This window comes from Gasterosteus aculeatus, chromosome 12 (genome assembly GCF_964276395.1).
Source record: "Gasterosteus aculeatus chromosome 12, fGasAcu3.hap1.1, whole genome shotgun sequence".
In the NCBI taxonomy this organism is placed as follows: domain Eukaryota; kingdom Metazoa; phylum Chordata; class Actinopteri; order Perciformes; family Gasterosteidae; genus Gasterosteus; species Gasterosteus aculeatus.
In genome coordinates this window covers 9,181,447-9,201,349 of record NC_135700.1, presented here as the reverse complement: position 1 = coordinate 9,201,349, position 19,903 = coordinate 9,181,447, and the positions used below count along the sequence as shown (strand labels likewise).

Sequence of the window (19,903 nt, the reverse complement as noted above, 5' to 3'; positions counted from 1 at the left end):
ACTATTCCATTTGCACTGTACACGGTCATACGATAAAGTTCTACTGAGTTGTGATCATCCTCACACACTGGGAAATCCAGTTGAAATCTTAAAAAAAAAAAAACATGACTAATAAGTGTGTGTAATGAACCTGATCGGTTGCAGAATTTTCATTTTGTACATTGTCTTTATGGATGGATGGACATTGTCTTTGTGTTGATGTTGTACAAAAAAAGCATTTTGCAGGTTATAATGATGTATTACCTTTTGTGTCTAATTAATCGAGCGGCGGGGGCAGAGCCGTGTTTCCTTTGGTCCCTACAGAAATGAAAGACGCTTGATGTTAATCCAAACATGACCGGGGAAAACTGTGTTTTGTAAATTACTGAATTACTGGAATTGGTTGTGTCACCAAGGACTTAGAAAAGATGGCTTGGCCACACAAGAAGTCCGTTATTGATTAAATGCAATACTATCCAGTTGCTTTAAACAATTTTATTAAAACAAACAAGTACAATTCAAATCATATATTAAAGACTGCTTGTCTGGTATACGTGGTGACTTCTGAAAACGGACCAACCAGGAAAACTCTGCTTTTGGCTGAGAAGTGTAAAACATCTGGAGAAAAGCAATGTCAGGTTCTGGGAACAATCAAATGATAGACCACATTGCAGGAAGGCAGACCTCCCGTAAGGGATACTAATTCAAACAAGAAAACGCAACAGCGTCGGGGGGGGGGGGGGGGGGGGGGTGGGGCCTCGAGGCTCTGCTTTCTCTTCTGTGGTTTTCAACACCACAATTGCTAGTTGCCTCCCAAGAAACCCAGATTGAAGGGAAGTTAGAGAAAGTACTGTGATGCATCAACGGGGAAAAGGATGCATGTGGTCTCAAAGCCTGGTCAACAGCGACCATTTGTTTGTATTTCTACAAAAACATAACCACCTCTTTTCAACGAATGGCATCTGAGCTACAGAGCTGCGCTCTTTTTGAATGTGTCTTGGAAAGTATTTAATTCATAGCAACAGACTGCTACAACTACGTCATCCAGCGATCCAGCTTCTGCTGGCTCACCGGCAATAAAAAAAAAATAGAATAATGCTGCCTGGACAGAAAAAAAATAATACTGTATGGCAAAAAAGCACAACACAAAGCATAAAATGAACCCATTTGAGAAAGTTGACAAAAGTGACTACAATAGTCAACCTCGGTCTTCTCTTCTTGTCACTTCCTTCTCGTTCCTTCCTCCCTTCCATCGCCTCTAAACTTCTATATATATATATATATATATATATATATATATATATATATATATATATATACACACACACACACACATGTATATATATCTTTCCAAAATGCCCCAGGGTGGGGCTGCCGTGGGATTGTGCCTAGTTTGCTGGGCTTTTTTAATGACCTGTTAATCCAGGTCACTTTCTGTATGGGTGCGTCGGCTCAGGGTGACTCTCAGGGGGAGACACAGGGGGACACGAGTGGGACCGGATGCTGTTGTGTTTGCTGAGAGCATCGTCGAAGTCCAGCTGCTGGCCGTTGATAGCGATGTCCATGCAGCCGTGGTAAAAGGCCGTCACAGGGGTGGCAGGTAACGGGACATCGACTGAAAGAGACAGTCAGTGAAAACGATTGCAATAGATTTCTGGTAAAAATAGCCCTTTCACAACCACGGCTATAACATGGTACACAATAAATGAAGACAAAAATAAACACAACGACAGTTGAAAAAGATTTAAAAACGGAATTGAATGTACTTTAGTTTGAGGCAAAAACATGGAGCATCGTACTGGATGGCGATGAGTCATCCCTTCTTGACTTAAATATAAGTATAACTCCGATACTATATTCATAGAAAGTAAATTCCAAATTTCTAAACACACACCACGAGAGAATGAATTTGCTGAATGAATTTCATTATACAAACAACATGTTTAGAATTTTTTCAGCCCCACCACCAGGGATTACAATATCGGTCTGTGGTTTTAGTCCAGATTGAATTATCTCAACAAATGTTGGATGGTTTTGCATGAAATGTTTTTTTTAAGACATTCATGGTTCTAAGAAAATGTTTCCTGGTGATTTTGGTAATTTTAAGTAAAACATCTTCACACAAATAATTCATTTCACCCTCAAGATGAATTTTCATCACTCTCACCCCATAGTTTTTAATACAGCGCCACTATCTGGCCAAAAGAGTAACCTTTGTACTTTAACAAAAAAACAAAACCAACCTGGTATCCCACCAATGTATGTACTGATGGGGTTCTGCATGGTGCTGTTGAGCTGCTTCAGAGCCTCCTGCAGGGCATCAGACTTCACGAAGGCAACAGTGGAGGAGTTAGCTGAGATTTGGATTTCCGTGGGAGTCACATTCAGCTGCACTGTCACCCGGTCGGGGTAACACAACATCACTGAATCCAGCGTTGCCACGGAGACGCCGTCCAAGAAAACTTGCAAGTTCTGGAGCGTGGAGGTCAATGACATGACAAAGTTTAATCATGCCGGCTTTTGTGTGTGAAGACATGCAGAGGTACACGTGTTCTTACAAACAAAAGGGTGAATTGACTCACAGCATCTTTTTCTCCCCGTGTTACCACGGCAACTGAAAGGGGGACTGTGTTGTTGTGGATGAGCGCAAAGAGGACACCTGTGCTGCTGGACGGGCGGATGTTCATCTTTATATCGATGTTCCAACTCCCAGAATCACCTACGTTGTACACACATAATTACATTACATTACATGTCCTTTAGCTGACGCTTTTATCCAAAGCGACTTACAATAAGTGCATTTAACCATAGGGACACACACACGCTTTTGTCAGGTGGGACATTTAGGGAGGTTGGACAGTCCAATATAGGAGTATCTCATATTTCTCCACTCAACTCAGAGGGGTTATGGTCACTACTGCCTCAGTTTATTGTGTGACTTTGTTGAATCCAAACTAACCCTTTATAATAATAAAGTGATGTGATATTATACATTGTAATAATATCGTGAGCGACTGAGGCAGCTGTAGGCTATCAGCTCTGTGCTGCGACGTACTGTTGCCCATGCTGGTTACTCCTGTCTCTTTCTCCAAACTGGGGGCATGCTGCCATCTACAGTAAGTAACACACAGATTATCCATAAGTACCCCATACAAACACACTGCCTTTCAGTCGGTGTTCCTGCAGCCGTGACAGGTTTTGTCATAATATTGGTACACACCCCTCTGTGTGGAATTTTATGGCCTCTCAGTGTTCTTTCAGGTTTAACCCCCCCGGCCCCCCAAAAAGTTTTAGTAAAATTAAAGTTTCAAACTACATTTGCTCCTGCGGCACTCTGCTCTGGTTGAGAACCTGGTTGAGAACTAGTTAAGAACCTTTCCTATGGGAATTAATAAAGTATAACTTACTCACTGTAGTCAATGTTGAAGTGTGCCAGTCCTTCCCCCGCAAAGAAAGACCCTCGTTCCACAAACACAAAGCAATGTTTACTCTTCTTCTCCTGGATGACCTCCTTGACCCCAGACGCTCCCTGGTTCATGAGGTTCCAGCCCCGAATGCAGCCATCGAGTCGAGGGTTGATCTAATGGGTCAACACACACACACACACACACACACGCTGAGCACAACACGGGCTTGGAGCCTGATCTAGTCATTTCACAGTGTGACTCCGGCCACCTGCTTACAGGCTTGATGACGTTGTCGGTGCGGTTGGGCAGACCAGCTAAGTAGACCTTAGTCTCCAGCTTGCCGTTCACCGAAGTGAAGAGGCTGTCTGGGCTGTTGATGCTCATTACAGCTTCCATACTGATCTTCACACTGATGCTGCCCTCCAACTCATCCACGGAGATCTGCACGTTTGGGACGGAGTTCGGACAGTTCAGGTTATCCATCGCTATTTTGTAGGAGAACGAGACGAGTAAGTGCAGGGAATTACTGGACTAAAGCGAGTTCCTACCACATGCCACTGTCCGTCATTGATGGCTTTCCCTCCGCTGGTGACCTTGAACGTGTGCTGGTTCTTGAACTGGACTTCAATGCGACCGCCTCTCAGGCCCAACATGAACCAGGAGTCCTGCGAGGACTCTGCGTACAGCACGACCCCCTCCGGGTCAAATGTACGGAAGTCAAACTCTGCGGCAAACCTTGCAGCCAGAAACAGAAAGACAGTTAACACTGTAGTTATGTGCCACTGTACCACAAATAGTTTGGTTACCCAGAATTTGCTTGGGATAGATTTCTGTTTGACATTTGCTCAGATGGAGCACCACGCTGCATTGTATAAACCACTACCACTTTGAAAGTTACCAAAGAGACAGAATGTAATGCTCCAACTCATCGTTATTTAGTAAAAGCAAAACAAGTCCACTGGGCGTGAACGCAGGTTTGTCTCACTTTGTGTTCTCTGGCAGACGGTAGCGCAGAAAGATGACAGGAAGGCCCGCAAACTGCTCTCCCAGGTAAAGCATCTCCGGGTGTCTGTAGTCATACAGGTCCACGCAAACGGGGATCATTTTACAGTAGCGCTCGTCCGCCCCCAAATACAGATGCTGACGACCATCACAGTGGCAGGAGTAGCTGCCCGCCGTGTTTATACACTTCCCGTCGCACACGTTCAACTTGCACTCGTCTATATCTGCAAAGGAAGGAAAAGAAAAAGTTACAGCCGGGATCTTTGGGTCGGTGTCTATGGTAACTTTTTTTTTATTTTTTTAAGTCTCACCATTGCAGGTCTTGGAGGGGAAGTCATATTTGAAACCAAGGGGACACTGGCACTCGTACATGCCCAGCGTGTTGACACATTTAGCCATGTCTTTACAGATACTGGGGTACATCAGGCATTCATCAATATCTGGAAAAGAGTACGGGGTGGAAATGGAAGTCTGAGTTTTGATTAAAATAATTAAAATACATTTCAATATGGTGTTGATTGCAGGTGTAATTTTGGTACTGGCTTTAAATGAATAGAAACGGCAGATCTTACAATAACTTCAATTGTATATACCTCCATGGTTCAAAGTTTTAGACATCCGTAGTTTGTAAAAGTTACATTTATAATAATTTGAAATGCAGCTGCAAGAGGCTGTTTTGAAAACTCATCCCTGGTTCATGGGGTCATTTGCTGAAAATAACCTGCTATCATTGTTGGAATGCATTAACGATGCATTCCAAGTATTGTTCTTCGAATCTTTATTGTTGGAATGCATTGAGATGCATTCCAAGTATTGTTCTTCGAATCTTTATTCTTCATCTTCTATTTCTTCCGCGGCACCTTTCAACTCCTTCACACTTTCAGCTATTAAAACCGTTCAAATATTAAAATGTTCAGCTCCTTTCTGGCTTGAGGGCTATGACTTTTCAGCTTTCTACCTCTTATGCTTGAATTTATATAAATCAATAATCATTAATATTTTAACATGGTTTTCAAATGGAGTTTGCTTTCAAATCCTCCTAAACTTCTTCAACTTTCAGATTTTTCAGCTTCGTAAATCTTTCAGCTACAGACACCATTTAAACTTTCAAATGTTGACACAGGTCTAAACTATTTTATGAAAAAAACTGCTTGTGGATATCTATTGTACTTTTTTCATAATCACTGATTATGTTTCACTAGTTTTTCGCTCCGTTTCTGACTTTTACATGAGTGTGTATTGCGTCTGCTACAGTGGAGAGCTCGACGGCTAGAGTGTGGGGCATCGCAGGAATCTGGTTAAAAAAATATGGAACTTCTGTCCTTGCAGCCAAAGTATACACTCTAGAGGCTTCATTTCTTCAGATTAATGAGGGTATGGTTGTGCTGATTGGATTAATGTGTTCATGGAATCCCAGAGTTTTTTAGTTTTGGCGCAAGGAGTGTTTGAGTGACACAACCTCTGCCAAAAGCCCCATAGGCTCCAATACAAATCTGCCGACATATTTGTTGGAATGCATTAACGATGCATTCCAAGTATTGTTCTTCGAATCTTTATTGTTGGAATGCATTGTGATGCATTCCAAGTATTGTTCTTCGAATCTTTATTCTTCATCTTCTATTTCTTCCGCGGCACCTTTCAACTCCTTCACACTTTCAGCTATTAAAACCGTTCAAATATTAAAATGTTCAGCTCCTTTCTGGCTTGAGGGCTATGACTTTTCAGCTTTCTACCTCTTATGCTTGAATTTATATAAATCAATAATCATTAATATTTTAACATGGTTTTCAAATGGAGTTTGCTTTCAAATCCTCCTAAACTTCTTCAACTTTCAGATTTTTCAGCTTTGCAAATCTTTCAGCTACAGACACCCTTTCAACTCTCAAATGTTCACACAAGTCTCAACTATTTTATGAAAAAAACTGCTTCTTGATATCTATTGTACTTTTTTCATAATCACTGATTATGTTTCACTAGTTCTTCGCTCCGTTTCTGACTTTTACATGAGTGTGTATTGCGTCTGCTAGAGTGGAGAGCTCGCGGGCTAGAGTGTGGGGCATCGCAGGAATCTGGTTAAAAAAGTATGGAACTTCTGTCCTTGCAGCCAAAGTATACACTCTAGAGGCTTCATTTCTTCAGATTAATGAGGGTATGGTTGTGCTGATTGGATTAATGTGTTCATGGAATCCCAGAGTTCTTTAGTTTTGGCGCAAGGAGTGTTTGAGTGACACAACCTCTGCCAAAAGCCCCATAGGCTCCAATACAAATCTGCCGACATATTTCTCACAAAAATCCACAAGGTACACGTTTTGTAAACGGCCATAGGAGCCGTATTTATTACCGGACAGACATAAAAAGCACATCCACGCGTTCGGTAGAGTCTTGGGTCTCATACAAACGCCGTATTTTTTAGATAGCTGTTATAGTTTTGCGCTGGTTCTCATTTGTGTGAGGTGTGGATTCTGTGTAACTTGCTGCCATGTCTCTGCATTTTGCAGCCGTTAATGATCACAGGTGCGCCGTTGTCGTGGTTACGAGCACTCACACGCTGCAGGATCTGTCTGTGACTCACAGCTGCTCCTTGTGACCTGATTAGTGGAGTCACATGACGCAGCTATGCTTTCTGTCAACAGACCAATATGATAAAGACACTAGCCCCCCTCCCCCCTCCCCCCTGACCTCTACTTACTGTTAATCACTCTCAGTCAGTCTAATTCTCCTCCCCTCTCCCTCTCTTCCTCACCACCATTCCCTTCCTCACCCTCTCACCCTCCCTCCCTCTATCTACACCCCCCCACCCCACCCAATCCAATAGGTGCGCCGTTGCCGTGGTTACTCGTAAACACGCTGCAGTATCTCTGTGTGTGACTCACAGCTGCTCCAATGACGTGATTAGTGGAGTCACATGACGCAGCTATGCTTTCTGTCAACAGACCAATATGATAAAGACACTAGCCCCCCTCCCCCCTCCCCCCTGACCTCTACTTACTGTTAATCACTCTCAGTCAGTCTAATTCTCCTCCCCTCTCCCTCTCTTCCTCACCACCATTCCCTTCCTCACCCTCTCACCCTCCCTCCCTCTATCTACACCCCCCCAACCCACCCAATCCAATAATTTCAAAATAAAAGCCACATGGAGGGAATTTTTACTGTAATGTTTGTGATGAGGCCTATTAATTAAAAACTTCTTAGTTTGAATAACAAACATTCTGTCTCCCACTACGAATATTACTCGTACTTCTAGTACTACAACTGATACTTCTACTACCATACTACTAGTATTTCTACTGCTATTAATACTACAACTACTACTAATGTTATTACAAATACGACTATGGCTAATAGTATTACAGCTGTTTCTACTGCTATTGATACTAAACCTACTATTACTGCTAGTACTACTAATACCACAATTATAACTAATACTACTACTAATATTACTACAAACAATTTTAAACAAATTTAAGCTCCTGCAACTTCTGTTTTTAGAAAATCTATTGAAATTCAGCTTCCCCACTTCCTGTATTTTCAGCAGTTCTTTAAAATAATTTCAGCTATTCTTATGCCTCTATCAACAGCAATTTTTCACTATTCATTTCTGTATTTTTTTGCAATATTTCAAATTTATTTCAGCTGTTTTCATTTCTGCTTTTTCAGCAAATCTATTGAAATTCCTTTCAGCTTCTCCCATTTCTGTATTTTCAGCAATTTCAAATTCATTTCAGCTTTTCTAATATCTATAATTTCAGCAAATGTATTCAAATTCCCTTCAACTTTCTGTATTTTCAGCTATTTTAAAAAGTTCATTTCAGCTTTCAGCTTTTTGCATTCCAACGCATTTTCAGCAGGAAATGCATTTTTGTTGGAATGCATTAACGATGCATTCCAAGTATTGTTCTTCGAATCTTTATTCTTCAGCTTCTTCTATTTCTTCCGCGGCACCTTTCAACTCCTTCACACTTTCAGCTATTTAAAATGTTCAAATATTAAAATGTTCAGCTCCTTTCTGGCTTGAGGGCTATGACTTTTCAGCTTTCTACCTCTTAAGCTTGAATTTATATAAATCAATAATCATTAATATTTTAACATGGTTTTCAAATGGAGTTTGCTTTTCAAATCCTCTTCAACTTCTTCAACTTTCAGATTTTTCAGCTTCGCCAATCTTTCAGCTACAGACACCATTTCAACTCTCAAATGTTCACACAAGTCTCAACTATTTTATGAAAAAAACTGCTTCTTGATATCTATTGTACTTTTTTCATAATCACTGATTATGTTTCACTAGTTTTTCGCTCCGTTTCTGACTTTTACATGAGTGTGTATTGCGTCTGCTAGAGTGGAGAGCTCGAGGCTAGAGTGTGGGGCATCGCAGAAATCTGGTTAAAAAAGTATGGAACTTCTGTCCTTGCAGCCAAAGTATACACTCTAGAGGCTTAATTTCTTCAGATTAATGAGGGTATGGTTGTGCTGATTTGATTAATGTGTTCATGGAATCCCAGAGTTTTTTAGTTTTGGCGCAAGGAGTGTTTGAGTGACACAACCTCTGCCAAAAGCCCCATAGGCTCCAATACAAATCTGCCGACATATTTCTCACAAAAATCCACAAGGTACACGTTTTGTAAACGGCCATAGGAGCCGTATTTATTACCGGACAGACAAAAAAAGCACATCCACGCGTTCGGTAGAGTCTTGGGTCTCATACAAACGCCGTATTTTTTAGATAGCTGTTATAGTTTTGCGCTGGTTCCCATTTGTTTGAGGTGTGGATTCTGTGTAACTTGCTGTTCTGTGTCTGCCCTCTTGCAGCCGCACAGGTGCGGCGTTGTCGTGGTTACGAGCACTCACACGCTGCAGGATCTGTCTGTGACTCACAGCTGCTCCTTGTGACCTGATTAGTGGAGTCACATGACGCAGCTATGCTTTCTGTCAACAGACCAATATGATAAAGACACTCGCCCCCCCTCCCCCCTCCCCCCTCCACCCTGACGTCTTCTCACTGTTAATCACTCTCAGTCAGTCAGTCTGTCTAATTCTCCTCCCCTCTCCCTCTCTCTCTTCCTCACCACCATTCCCTTCCTCACCCCCTCACCCTCCCTCCCTCTATCTACACCCCCCCACCCCACCCAATCCAATAGGTGTGCCGTTGTCGTGGTTACTCGCTCACACGCTGCAGTATCTCTGTGTGTGGCTCAAAGCTGCTCCTTGTGACCTGATTAGTGGAGTCACATGACGCAGCTATGCTTTCTGTCAACAGACCAATATGATAAAGACACTCGCCCCCCTCCCCCCTCCACCCTGACCTCTGCTCACTGTTAATCACTCTCAGTCAGTATGTCTGTCTAATTCTCCTCCTCTCTCCCTCTCTATCTCTTCCTCACCACCATTCCCTTCCTCACCCTCTCACCCTCCCTCCCTCTATCTACACCCCCCCACCCCACCCAATCCAATAATTTCAAAATAAAAGCCCCATGGAGGGAATTTTTACTGTAATGTTAGTGATGAGGCCTATTAATTAAAAACTTCTTAGTTTGAATAACAAACATTCTGTCTCCCAACCCCCCCTCACCCAATTCCATCATTACAAACTAAAAGCCTCAATGATTATCTGTACCTTAACCATGAAGCGGTTTCGTTGAAATACGCATTGCTCTTTCAAATACTACTATAACCACTACGAATATTACTAGTACCTCAGTAGAACTACAACTGATACTTCTACTACCATACTACTAGTATTTCTACTGCTATTAATACAACTACTACTAATGTTATTAAAAATACTACTATGGCTAATAGTATCAGTATTCCAGCTGTTTCTACTGCTATTGATACTAAACCGACTTCTACTGCTAGTACTAATACCCAAATTACAACTAACATTACTACAAACAATTTTAAACCTCTTTTTATTCATCTCAGCTTTTGTTATTTCTGTACTTTTTAAAATTCATTTAAGCTCCTGCAACTTCTGTTTTGCAATATTTCACATTTATTTCAGCTGTTTTCATTTCTGCTTTTTCAGCAAATCTATTGAAATTCCTTTCAGCTTCTCCCATTTCTGTATTTTCAACTATTTCAAATTAATTTCAGCTTTTCTAATATCTTTTATTTCAGCAAATGTATTCAAATTCCCTTCAACTTTCTGTATTTTCAGCTATTTTCAAATATTCAGCAAATGTACTCAAATTCCCTTCAACTTTCTGTATTTTCAGCTATTTTTAAATATTCAGCAAATGTACTCAAATTCCCTTCAACTTTCTGTATTTTCAGCTATTTTTTAAATATTCAGCAAATGTATTCAAATTCCCTTCAACTTTCTGTATTTTCAGCTATTTTTAAATATTCAGTGCAGCTTTCAGCTTTTTGCATTCCAACGCATTTTCAGCAGGAAATGCCTTTTCTAGTTCTTCAACTTCATCTTCTTCTATTTCTTCCGCGGCACCTTTCAACTCCTTCACACTTTCAGCTATTAAAATCCTTCAAATATTAAAATGTTCAGCTCCTTTCTGGCTTGAGGGCTATGACTTTTCAGCTTTCTACCTCTTAAGCTTGAATTTATATAAATCAATAATCACTAATATTTAAACATGGTTTTCAAATGGAGATTGTTTTCAAATCCTCCTTAAACTTCTTCAACTTTCAGATATTTCAGATCCGCCAATCTTTCAGCTACAGACACCATTTCAACTTTCAAATGTTGACACAGGTCTCAACTATTTTATGAAAAAAACTGCTTCTTGATATCTATTGTACTTTTTTCATAATCACTGATTATGTTTCACTAGTTTTTCGCTCCGTTTCTGACTTTTACATGAGTGTGTATTGCGTCTGCTAGAGGCGGGGCCTCGCAGGCTAGAGTGTGGGGCATCGCAGAAATCTGGTTTAAAAAGTATGGAACTTCTGTCCTTGCAGCCAAAGTATACACTCTAGAGGCTTCATTTCTTCAGATTAATGAGGGTATGGTTGTGCTGATTGGATTAATGTGTTCATGGAATCCCAGAGTTTTTTAGTTTTGGCGCAAGGAGTGTTTGAGTGACACAACCTCTGCCAAAAGCCCCATAGGCTCCAATACAAATCTGCCGACATATTTCTCACAAAAATCCACAAGGTACACGTTCTGTCAACGGCCATAGGAGCCGTATTTATTACCGGACAGACATAAAAAGCACATCCACGCGTTCGGTAGAGTCTTGGGTCTCATACAAACGCCGTATTTTTTAGATAGCTGTTATAGTTTTGCGCTGGTTCTCATTTGTGTGAGGTGTGGATTCTGTGTAACTCGCTGTCCTGTGTCTGCACTTTTGCAGCCGCACAGGTGCGTCGTTGTCGTGGTTACGAGCACTCACACGCTGCAGGATCTGTCTGTGGCTCACAGCTGCTCCTATGACCTGATTAGTGGAGTCACATGACGCAGCTATGCTTTCTGTCAACAGACCAATATGATAAAGACACTCGCCCCCCCTCCCCCCTCCACCCTGACCTCTACTTACTGTTAATCACTGTCAGTCAGTCAGTCAGTCTAATTCTCCTCCCCTCTCCCTCTCTTCCTCACCACCATTCCCTTCCTCACCCTCTCACCCTCCCTCCCTCTATCTACACCCCCCCACCCCACCCAATCCAATAGGTGCGCCGTTGCCGTGGTTACTCGTAAACACGCTGCAGTATCTCTGTGTGACTCACAGCTGCTCCAATGACGTAATTAGTGGAGTCACATGACGCAGCTATGCTTTCTGTCAACAGACCAATATGATAAAGACACTAGCCCCCCCTCCCCCCTCCCCCCTGACCTCTACTTACTGTTAATCACTCTCAGTCAGTCAGTCAGTCTAATTCTCCTCCCCTCTCCCTCTCTTCCTCACCACCATTCCCTTCCTCACCCTCTCACCCTCCCTCCCTCTATCTACACCCCCCCACCCCACCCAATGCAATAGGTGCGCCGTTGCCGTGGTTACTCGTAAACACGCTGCAGTATCTCTGTGTGACTCACAGCTGCTCCAATGACGTAATTAGTGGAGTCACATGACGCAGCTATGCTTTCTGTCAACAGACCAATATGATAAAGACACTAGCCCCCCCTCCCCCCTCCCCCCTGACCTCTACTTACTGTTAATCACTCTCAGTCAGTCAGTCAGTCTAATTCTCCTCCCCTCTCCCTCTCTTCCTCACCACCATTCCCTTCCTCACCCTCTCACCCTCCCTCCCTCTATCTACACCCCCCCACCCCACCCAATGCAATAGGTGCGCCGTTGCCGTGGTTATTCGTAAACACGCTGCAGTATCTCTGTGTGTGACTCACAGCTGCTCCAATGACGTGATTAGTGGAGTCACATGACGCAGCTATGCTTTCTGTCAACAGACCAATATGATAAAGACACTCGCCCCCCCTCCCCCCTCCACCCTGACCTCTTCTCACTGTTAATCACTCAGTCAGTCAGTATGTCTGTCTATTTCTCCTCCTCTCTCTCTCCCTCTATCTCTTCCTCACCACCCCTCCCTTCCTCACCCTCTCACCCTCCCTCCCTCTATCTACACCCCCCCAACCCACCCAATCCAATAATTTCAAAATAAAAGCCACATGGAGGGAATTTTTACTGTAATGTTTGTGATGAGGCCTATTAATTAAAAACTTCTTAGTTTGAATAACAAACATTCTGTCTCCCACTACGAATATTACTCGTACTTCTAGTACTACAACTGATACTTCTACTACCATACTACTAGTATTTCTACTGCTATTAATACTACAACTACTACTAATGTTATTACAAATACGACTATGGCTAATAGTATTACAGCTGTTTCTACTGCTATTGATACTAAACCTACTATTACTGCTAGTACTACTAATACCACAATTATAACTAATACTACTACTAATATTACTACAAACAATTTTAAACAAATTTAAGCTCCTGCAACTTCTGTTTTTAGAAAATCTATTGAAATTCAGCTTCCCCACTTCCTGTATTTTCAGCAGTTCTTTAAAATAATTTCAGCTATTCTTATGCCTCTATCAACAGCAATTTTTCAATATTCATTTCTGTATTTTTTTGCAATATTTCAAATTTATTTCAGCTGTTTTCATTTCTGCTTTTTCAGCAAATCTATTGAAATTCCTTTCAGCTTCTCCCATTTCTGTATTTTCAGCAATTTCAAATTCATTTCAGCTTTTCTAATATCTATAATTTCAGCAAATGTATTCAAATTCCCTTCAACTTTCTGTATTTTCAGCTATTTTAAAAAGTTCATTTCAGCTTTCAGCTTTTTGCATTCCAACGCATTTTCAGCAGGAAATGCCTTTTCTAGTTACATACGTTGCTGTAAAATTAAACAAAGAAATCCAACAATAATCAAAATAAACCAAAAAAGCAAAAAAATGAAGAAATCTGCTGTTTTTTTTGTTGTTGCGTTGTGACATAACATACATTTGAGGCTATATCATCTTCTAAAAAACAGTCAATCAAAAGAAAAGGGGCAAAGCAAATTTACCAAACTGACTCAGTCCATGTTTGTGAAGACTTTGCACTCAACAAGCCGCAACACACTAAAGGTAAACATTGAGTGAACATCCCACGGATACAAATATGTGGAGACAATTATCTACAAACTAGTTCGAACAGCTCAGAGATGTGAGAATGGTGGACCATCTCTTTACATAAATACTTTTCAGATTGTGTTACATAAGAGGTTACTTTAGGTCGGCTTTAGAAATAACAAATGCTTAAGGCCCCGAGCGCAACAGCTGGACAGCACATATTTTGTTATGAATGGTTCCACGGCCCACATTAACATGATAACAAGAAGAACCAATTCCCCCTCTACAAACGTGTGTTTGCTCAGCTGCTTTGTAACGCTAAAGGTCCCTTTTCCACAGGGACATCACAAAAGCTTGATGTCTTTAGTAATGTCACATTAAAGGGTATAATACACATAAAGTACATTGCACATTTCTGTTCTCTAATGTGCTGAGTTTTAAAGTGGAAATGAATGAGTCTCACCAACGCAGTTGACTTTGTCGTTGATGAAGTAGCCCTCTTCACACATGCAGTGGAAACTCCCAGGTAAGTTGTAACATTTCTGGTTACATCCGGCTGGATACTCTGGATCTGAGCACTCGTCGATGTCTGCCCGGTCAACACGCGACACAACAGCATTCGTCAGTAGCCAGGTCAACCATTTCAAAAGGTTCAATTATTGTTTGAGTCCAAAATATCGACACAGGATGTTGGATTAAAAAGAAATGCCTGTTTTATAAGATGAACTAAAAGACATAAAAACACCAAATGACGTATCGGAACTTACCGTCCTCGCAGCGCCGCCCCTTCCAGCCGGGCTTGCACTCGCACGTGAAGGACGCCTGTCCGTCCACACAGCGGTTTGAACCCTCCCTGTAGCACGGTGGTGGCGTGCATTGGTCACTGATCTCTGCCATGCAACAAACAGTTTTGGACACACACACAGTTTCAATAACAGCCTTGAAAAAAGGCCATTTCATGGGGGGGACCTTCATTAGCCTTCAATACTTTCTGCCATTAAAACGCACTCAACCCTGAAAAGCCCCTCACCCGTCACACAGGTGCGTAGATCTGACGGGATGGCGTGTGAGTTTGGATTGTTGATGCCGACGCGGTGTGAACCCAGGCAAGCTGCAACAAATCGTCTTTGTCAGGACAGACTAGTAAAGGCAAGACGGGATTGAGGAAAAAACATGGCAAACAAACAAGAGGCAAAACACATTCTGCAAACTTACCAACATATTTGGGGTAGAAGTATTCCTGTAAAAAAAAAGGGTTTTAAAGTCACATTTGACAATACAGGAACAGGAAAGGAACATCTGATCTGAATATCATGTCTATGTAGAATGTATGGTGCATACATCTATAATTCAATTGTAAGGAGAGGATTGATAGATACAAATTGTTTCAGTAAAAGTGCAAAAGAATTTGGAATATGTCTCTGTTTTGGACTGTTGGAACACATGGTGGCTTTTTATTTGGCCGTTTTCATACATGTTGTAGATCTAATAAATAATCAGCATTGAATCAATGAGAAAATGAACGGTTAGCTGCCGCCCTCGTCCGATCTGTTGCTTGCATTTTATTTCACACCTCAATCCCCCTCTGAACTGGTTTCTTCCCCCTCATCCCCAGTGGATCTGGGGGGGATTGCTGCTCATCTCTTACCGTCTCCGGGTTGTTCTCAAAGATCTCCCTGGCCTCCTCCTTGTTGCACAGCTCCTCGATGCACTCCCTCTCCAGGTTGCCCTTCTTGCTCTCCTCAAACAGAGAGTTGGCTCTCCTCTGCCTGCTCAGGAACTGGGAGGCTGTGCTCTGGCTCAGGACTCAAGACAGAGAGAGAAATAGATACGCATAAACACACTGGTGTAAATAATGGAGTCATCTTTTGCTTATTTCTTATTATTGTTGCATCAGTGTTGTTTCTCTCCACAACAATCAGAACTGAACGACCCAATAAGGTGCAGTTCTACTCTGGCGTGTGTGATTAATACAAGCAGGCATATGCAGTTAGTTACATTATAACAACACATGACTGATGCCAGCAGGAATCCAAGTCCTCATGACAGATGGCTGATGCCTGCACGGACAAATCTAATTACTCTTCTGTGAATTGGTTTGAAAAAATATATATTATTGCGAAACCGTTATTTCCCAGAAACGACCCCCCGGTTGTTGTAACAAGCAGATCATGTGGTCCAATCATTGGTTCACTGTGCAGAAAGGAGCTGTGACCCCACACACACGCACACTTTGTTATCATTTCTGTCTGATTGCTTAAAACTATTGTAAGAATCCCGAAACCGTTTCCAACGGGCCACATAATTCAGAAAAGCTGCTTTCAATCAGAGGCACTGGCGCGGAATGAGACCGCGACTCACTACGCAGGGTTCAAAACGCAAATAAGCCCCAAACACGTTCATACTTACATCGATACGCATCGACAAGGGTCACGAGACATACGAGCCCGGCCAAGGACTCCCCGAGCGCCCGTTTCCTTCTCCACATAGTCGGGCCGGTCTTCTGCTAGGCCTCGGCTCCGAGTAAACACTGGCCCAACTTCACGCTTCCCGAAAGTGTTTTCACAGAGGGAGAGAGAGAGAGAGAGAGGGAGAGAGGGGGAGAGAGAGAGGGGGGGGAGAGAGAGACAGGGAGAGAGAGAGGGGGGCACACTGACCCACACACACACACGTTGTTCTCGTTCAGCGTCACTTGCAGGCACGTCGCCGCGCGGTTTAACGGTGTGTAGCAGGATTGCTAACACGACTCACAACACGACATGAAATCATCCCGCTGAGAAACGGACAGGAAAGGAATAAGTAACACACACACACACACACACACACACACACACACACACACACACACACACACACACACACACACACACACACACACACACACACACACACGCACACAGAGCTCGCCGCCATGTTTTCCCACGTTCAAACGACGCGTTCAAAAGTCGGATAATATATTGTTGCTAGGCGACCAACTTTGTCGCTAGCTGTACAATTATTAAATACGTATTTTTACTTCATTTTTAATAGAAGGCTTCCATTCTCTGCTACTTCATACTTCTACTCTACAACAGTTCGGATAAAATATGTATAGTTTTTACTTTTATTTATCAGAAAACTTACACTAGTCAGCAGTGTTGGAAAGTATTCTAACTCATTTTAACACAAGCAGCTACTCGAGTACCTCAGAAGTACAACTTTGAGGTACTTTTATTTTATTTCCATCATGCTAGTTAGCCGGCTACATTTCAGAGACCTTTGCTGTAGACAGATTCAACATAAACAGACAAGGATTCGAATGGACGTTTTTGGCAATTTGATTAAACTGGCCGTACATTTAAAGCAAAGTTAGATGTTTCACTGGGAATGAAAAAGCCAGGACCACAGTGCTAGCGTGACACTATTTGATTACAATTAATTTAAGATGCCAGACTTTTCATTGAAAGCAAAGCACCGTTGGAATTAATAACAGTAATCAAAGCTCCTTTTCATTTGTCCAAATAAGGAGCATACAAAGGTATTTAAATCATAGCCAACCTGTGTTTTCCCTGCTATCTCAAGTCCAAATGAACGCTGAGTTCTTTAATAGTTGAAAAACTTGGTAGCAAACAATAAACACAAAGATAGATGTATCTGGGGGGTATTCCAGAAAGGAGGTTTAACAAACTCTGAGTCTATCCCTGAACTCCGAGTTTACTCTGAGACGGGAAACTCTGCGTATCCGGTTCCAGAACAGCTGGGGCCTGTTTCAGAAAGGAGGTTAAGTGAAAACTCTGAGTATGTTAACCCTGAAATGAGGGAAACTCTGAGTTTTCTGTTTCAGAATGGGAGGTACGTTAAACCTGAGAAAGCAGAGTAAGTCAAGCCTGTTTCAGAAAGAGAGGTAACTTATACTCAGAGTCAGTTACCATGGCAACTTACTCTGTGAACCTAACCTGGTCGGGAGCAGGTTTTCTTCGGGAAACCCAGAGTTTATTTCGTCTCCTCCCCTTTTTTTAAGAGGAAGTGGTATTTAATCACCTCATTCATTCTTTCGGTATTCATTCATTGCGCACATTTCGGTCACGCAGAGCGCATCAAATCGACACTGGATGCTATTTAGTTATTTATATGTCAAATGTTTGTAAAGTCAGGTAGACTACAACCATGATATGTTCAAGCCATACCTGATTGAATTATGTTTTTATATTTCATTTTCAGCTGCTGCCATGTTCTTTTAATGCCTGCAGGATTGCACCTACATGAAAATTAAAATTAGGTTGAATAACACACTGTTCTTCCAGTTTCACTTCTGATATTATAACAGTTGGGCAAGTCACTTATATTACTAACTACAACTGGCTTCTTCAACAGTGTAATTAGATTAATGTAATAATGACTATCTCTAGAAAGTATTGGTCTACTTATTACTAATTACTTTCTAAATCCCATATCAACCTCAACCACTTGAACAATACAAGGAGAGACAAGAAACTGCACTTTTAATGCTTTCAAATAAACATTATACAATTGCATGAATTATTCTTGAAAAAATATATCTTTTAAAATTTGATGTTAAATCCACTATTGTTTTATACAGAATTGCTTTATAGTTTATGCAGCATTTAATGCAATTACATCAGATTTTACTTTAAATTACGGAATTAAATTACAGTTTTTAGATTACATAGAAATTAATAACACACAACACTGTATAACAGTAATTCAAATGTAAACTTACGCATTGACTCGAGCAGCTATTTTCTCCCAAGCTAACTCTCTGTCCTTCGCCGCTGCAGCCGTGTTGCTTTTTTTTTTAAATATATGTTCGTACTCTCCATATGCTTGCATAAGCACATCCAGTTCTGCTGGTGAAAAATATGAAGACCTCTTTTTGTCTGGCGCTGTTGCCATGGTAACTCGTAATATCTGCGCTCCATTGATAATGGCTTTTTATAGTTGTGGTGCACGCGCTTAACTCAGAGTAGGTCAACTCAGAGTTGATTGAACTAACTCATTTCAGCTGTTCTGTAACCGAAAACTCAGAGTTTCCCATCTCAGGGTAAGTCAACTCAGAGTTCAAGTTTTAACTCAGAGTTGGTTGAACCTCCTTATTGAAACAGGCCCCTGATCTGCGTTAGTTCAATCAACTCGGAGTATGTTCACCTTGAGTTAAGCGCGTGCATGACGATTATAAAAAGCCATCATCAATGGAGCCCCGATACCACGAGTCACCACGAGGCACCATGACAGTAAATAAAAGAGCAAGCGCACTGCGATGGAGTTGGAGGTCCTTCCGCAGGCCTACGATGAGCATGAGCATGTATTTCGCTGCAAATGCAATACAGCTGCAGCGTAGGAGAGAGAGACTGCGTGGGGAAAAATCGCCGAAACAGCTTGAAGCAGCTAAAAATGAAATTTAAAAACATAATTCAAAAAGGTATGGCATATATTGCTAGGCTATGATTGCAGCTCACTTTAATTGTTAATTCATTTTTTTTAATTGACTTAGGCTATTAAACAAAGTAAATTTTAATTCAGTGGCTACTTGAAATAGTAAATTAAACCCCTAATAAAATGTTGTTTTTACACGTCTTTAAAATACTAAAATACTAATTAAAAAACAAAGAAACATTGAGTTCTGCTCAGCCGACAGAAAGAAGGCAGAGGCCCCGAAAAACAGGTGGACATGTACATCATAATTAAAAAATATATAATATATGATTTCTACATCAGTCACCTGCAAGAATTCCTCTTTGATGGTTCTAAGAGGTTTGTGTCCGGGAAACACGCGTTTCAGTGCGAGGTGAACTTTCCTCACAGCTCTACAAACTGTTGCTCTGCATCCCTGATGTTATAAAGAAAACTACCATTTGCAAAAAAACGTAGCAGGATGCACAAGATTTGCTCTGATGTGAGTGCACGTCCGCGGTGTGTGAGGTTGGTGATATATGGCCGGAGAATGTTATTGAGATAAATGATGCCTTGTGAGGAAAAGCAG

General features: G+C 41.6%; 1 protein-coding gene across 1 annotated transcript; it reads right to left on the bottom strand.

The window, feature by feature from the left end:
• Positions 1 to 459: 459 nt before the first annotated feature.
• Positions 460 to 16,870, bottom strand: pros1 (protein S). The gene is made up of 14 exons (XM_040203630.2): positions 16,333 to 16,870; positions 15,572 to 15,729; positions 15,139 to 15,163; positions 14,954 to 15,034; positions 14,691 to 14,813; positions 14,387 to 14,512; positions 4,700 to 4,828; positions 4,372 to 4,612; positions 3,935 to 4,121; positions 3,663 to 3,827; positions 3,391 to 3,559; positions 2,562 to 2,698; positions 2,223 to 2,451; positions 460 to 1,594 (listed from the first exon to the last, which is right to left on the bottom strand). Exons 1-14 carry the CDS (start codon positions 16,409 to 16,411, stop codon positions 1,407 to 1,409), a joined length of 2,037 nt encoding a protein of 678 aa, XP_040059564.2. The 5' UTR covers positions 16,412 to 16,870; the 3' UTR covers positions 460 to 1,406.
• Positions 16,871 to 19,903: the final 3,033 nt, after the last annotated feature.

What these genes read in the sequence shown, in the direction of transcription:
- pros1 (XM_040203630.2), bottom strand. Translation starts at nt 16,411, where the DNA reads ATGTGGAGAAGGAAACGGGCGCTCGGGGAGTCCTTGGCCGGGCTCGTA. An exon ending in CTTCTACCCCAAATATGTTG is followed by an intron (nt 15,035 to 15,138) that starts GTAAGTTTGCAG and finishes GATTTGTTGCAG; the next exon opens with CTTGCCTGGGTTCACACCGC. An exon ending in ATACATTGGTGGGATACCAG is followed by an intron (nt 1,595 to 2,222) that starts GTTGGTTTTGTT and finishes TGTCTCTTTCAG; the next exon opens with TCGATGTCCCGTTACCTGCC.